Source organism: Drosophila pseudoobscura, chromosome 2 (assembly GCF_009870125.1).
Source record: "Drosophila pseudoobscura strain MV-25-SWS-2005 chromosome 2, UCI_Dpse_MV25, whole genome shotgun sequence".
NCBI lineage: Eukaryota > Metazoa > Arthropoda > Insecta > Diptera > Drosophilidae > Drosophila > Drosophila pseudoobscura.
The window spans coordinates 16254132-16258042 of NC_046679.1; the positions used below are offsets into that span (position 1 = coordinate 16254132).

The 3911-nt window shown below is 44.4% G+C and overlaps 1 protein-coding gene across 1 annotated transcript; it reads left to right on the forward strand.

Moving 5' to 3' along the window:
- Positions 1-432: 432 nt before the first annotated feature.
- Or83c (Odorant receptor 83c) lies at positions 433-1874 on the forward strand. The gene is made up of 4 exons (XM_001358898.4): positions 433-1235; positions 1295-1484; positions 1541-1696; positions 1748-1874. Exons 1-4 carry the CDS (start codon positions 433-435, stop codon positions 1799-1801), a joined length of 1203 nt encoding a protein of 400 aa, XP_001358935.4. The 3' UTR covers positions 1802-1874.
- Positions 1875-3911: the final 2037 nt, after the last annotated feature.

Genomic DNA, 3911 nt, shown 5'->3' on the forward strand with positions numbered 1-3911 from the left:
ACCAGGAACAAAGAGAACGAAAGCAAACTATATTGTATTATTATTGGATGGTCGGATAACCCAAAGCGAAATAGTCTTTCTTTCTTTCTTTTTATCTCTTCCCTTTGCACGCCCTTTGTTGAGCAACAATGAGAAACACCTGAATGGTGGTTTCCATATAGAATATGGATGCATAACTTAGATTAAAGTAGAACCCAACGGCTTCTGAAATATCAGGTGGAAGGTTCAATCAAAGTGATAGAGATAATATGCAGTTGTTAACACGAAATTGCTCCGATTAAAAAATCAATTTCCATTTCTGTTTAATATCGCTGTAAACGATAATTATCCAGTAATGTGGATAATTGCTGTGAACTTTCAGTAAAAACAAATAGATGTTGTCCTATATAAGCGCAAACCTTTGACGTATCCTTCAGTTACGAGTAGTCCACCATGAGCAGTCCTGTGGCAGTGAATCCAGCCAAGCGCTTTCGGCAGCTAACCAAAAACATTAACATCTGGACCAATCTCTTGGGGGTTGATGTTCTGGCCCCTAAAGTGAAGTTCAATTACCGCACCTGGACCACAACCTTTGCAATTGTCAACTACACAGGCTTCACAATCTTTTCGATGGTCGACAATGGCGGCGACTGGCGAGTGAGCCTGAAAGCCAGTCTGATGATGGGAGGCCTGTTCCATGGCTTGGGAAAGTTCTTAACTTGTCTGCTGAAGCAGCGGACCATGAAGAGACTCACCTTTTTTGCCTGCAACATATATGAAGAGTACGAGGGAAAGTCAGAAGTACATTATCGAACGCTGGACATGAACATCGATCGATTGCTGGGCTTAATGCGAGGCATACGCAACGGATACATGGCCACGTTTTTGCTAATGACGATCCTTCCTATGGCAATGCTCCTGTATGATGGCACTCGGGTCACTGTGATGCAGTACCAAATCCCTGGGCTGCCGCTGGAGAACAACGTCTGCTACTCGATCACCTATCTCATTCAGTTGGTGACAATCGGTGTCGCCGGCTGCGGTTTCTATGCCGGCGACCTGTTTGTCCTTCTTGGTCTCTCTCAAATCTTTGCGTTTGCGGACATTTTACAGCTCAAGGTTGACGACCTTAACGCTGCTCTGGACCGCAAGTCCGAGGCCAGAGCTCTGGTTAGTCTGGGTGCCACCATAACAGGAGAGGAGCGGCGACAGGAGCTGCTTTTAGATTTGATCAAGTGGCATCAGCTATTCACGAAGTATGCAGAGAACATAGATAATTACAGGCTTACAGATTGCTTTTATATATTTTTTCCAGCTACTGCCACACCGTGAATGAACTCTACCATGATCTGATTGCCACTCAGGTGCTGTCGATGGCCGTGGCGGTGATGCTCAGCTTCTGCATCATACTGACTAGTTTTCACATGCCATCGGCAATATATTTTTTGGTGTCAGCCTACAGCATGTCTGTCTATTGCGTTTTGGGCACCAAAATTGAATTCGCAGTCAGTTTTAGCATATCTATATGTATCCTATATCCTATATCCTTTATATTTCACAGTACGACCAGGTCTACGAGAGCATCTGCAGTGTGTCCTGGCAGGAGCTGAGCTGCGACCAACGCAAACTAGTGGGACCGATGATGCGGGAGGCACAGAATCCGCAAAGTATTAAACTTCTTGGCATCCTGCCGCTGTCCGTGAGAACCGCTCTGCAGGCAAGTCGGTGACAAGCCATCGAGAGTCCGACTAATGCAATTTGTTTGCAGATAATAAAACTCATTTACAGCCTGTCCATGATGATGATGCAGAATCGCACTTAGAGAAACACCTCATTCCTATGCTCCGTATATCAGTCACTTTTTATGAAATTAACAGATGTGGATGTAGATCTAGGCAATGGGGAGCTTTCACTGCTTCTCTAGGGGATTGGGAGTTGGAAAAACAGAGGCGTTCTGTACGTTAATCCGAGTTTGAAAAACTTTCAGATAACATTTTTTGTAGTTGTTATTGGAACCATGATGAACCCGTCGTCTGCCTGCCAGGATTCCGGTCCTAAGGTCCCCCATCTGCACATTAACCTTGGTCACTAATTACCAAACGCACACTCCTGAATTTATGGAATTGAGTTTATACTCGTAGAACCTCCGACTGGATTGCATTAATTGTGCGTCTCATTAAGAGGGGAGTTCTTATGCACAAAACATTTAATATATTTCGCATATACGCATAAAAATTTAATTTTTTTTTGAAATGGTCCTGGTCCGCTTCTTCTTGCTTGGCTTTGGCCAGCAGACATTAATAGCCCGGGCCAGGCCATGATTAATGCACATTTTATAAATGTGGTTGGGACGCTACGCTGCTGGGGAAAAAAAATAATAATCATTATTGTAACGTTATAATAATGCAGTAGTAATCAAGTGTGCTGTTCCTTTTGCTGTTATTGCTCCTGTCCAATGAACATTAAAACTGAAATGATTTTAATAAAATCAACAGTCAGAAGGTCAGCAGCAGCAGCAGCAGGAGAAGGAAAGCAGGAAAGCAGGAAGCAGGAGTAGGAGTAGGAGAGCAGGAGCAGTGCGAGAGCAACAGTTTGGTGAACGCACTCAACGACCTTTCGGATGTGAAACGAAACGCAATAAGCGGGAAATTTACGAGCGTTTCACATTCCATAATTTACTTATTTTCCATGCGCTATTTAATTATGCTAAATAATGGGCGCAAGCGGGTTGAGTTTTTGTTTACTTATTTATGCCGTAATGATCGTAGCACTGAAAGCCAAAACCATTCAAAAGTTCAGCAACATTTAATTGCTATTGGTAAAAATATTTCCATAATTCTATGGCGAACTGTCCCAAAAGAACCAGCAAACAGATCAACATAATCTGAGGTCATCAGGGGCTCCAAAAAACCCATCACTTTTTGGCATATTAAATTCCAATTTCAATGCCGATTTCCACAAAAAAATCACACTATCCGTTATAAATTCATCACAGATATATGTCTCGAAAATACAAAGCGGTTTTTCGTAGCAGTCCGGATTAACTTGAGTATTAAACTATGGGTGGATTTCCATACTTAATTGCTGATATCCATACCCAATTTTAATGTGTTTCCCCATTGGAACCATCCTAAAATGTGACTTTGATTATTTAAATATGCCGTCAACTGTACAATAAACCTCCCACAGCTAACTGGGAACTACTAATTGTTGCCGCATGGGCACATGCCTCTTCTCACTGCCTAGACCGGGCAGAGCAAACTATTGCAGATAGGGTAGTGATCCCGGGTTTGGTTTGGAAGCGGAAACGTCCCGGTTCGCCCCGGTTCGCTGCTCCGTAGAGCAGACTAAGTATGCAACTGCTTGGCGTAACGCCGTTCTCCGTGAGAACCACTCCGACAAGCCGGCGACAGTCCAGTCGCATCCCATCCTGTTGCAGCTTCAGGTGGCACGACTAATGCAATTTTTTGCTTGTTGGCTCGCAGATAACAAAACTCATTTACAGCCTGTCCAAGGCACTGATGCGGACCCGCACCGTGGCGGCAAGCACTCTACGCTCTTAACGTCAAAGCACTTAGTGTCAATTGCAGCGGCAACACCAACAGCAGTACATTTTCTAATTCTTGTTTTGAATCATATTTAGAGACATGCCAGTTGTGAATGAGACTTAGGATAGCCAGCGGAAGGCGAGTAGAAGGCATCGTCAGCTGGCAAATAAAATAAATTAGTTGCAGTTGAAAGGTGGCTCAGACACAAAAGTCAACACGCAACGCGCGATGGAACCGCAAACAAACGCCAGCTGTTGGGCACAGATAAAATGGCGAGCAAACAAGCCAAAGGAGGAGGGACCAGCGTCGCTAGACGGGAGATGGCCAGGATGGCCCAAGGAAGAAGGTAGACGAATAGACGGTGGCGGGAACGGCAACGGGAAC

What these genes read in the sequence shown, in the direction of transcription:
- Or83c (XM_001358898.4), top strand. Translation starts at nt 433, where the DNA reads ATGAGCAGTCCTGTGGCAGTGAATCCAGCCAAGCGCTTTCGGCAGCTA. An exon ending in TGGCATCAGCTATTCACGAA is followed by an intron (nt 1,236 to 1,294) that starts GTATGCAGAGAA and finishes TATTTTTTCCAG; the next exon opens with CTACTGCCACACCGTGAATG. An exon ending in CCGTGAGAACCGCTCTGCAG is followed by an intron (nt 1,697 to 1,747) that starts GCAAGTCGGTGA and finishes ATTTGTTTGCAG; the next exon opens with ATAATAAAACTCATTTACAG.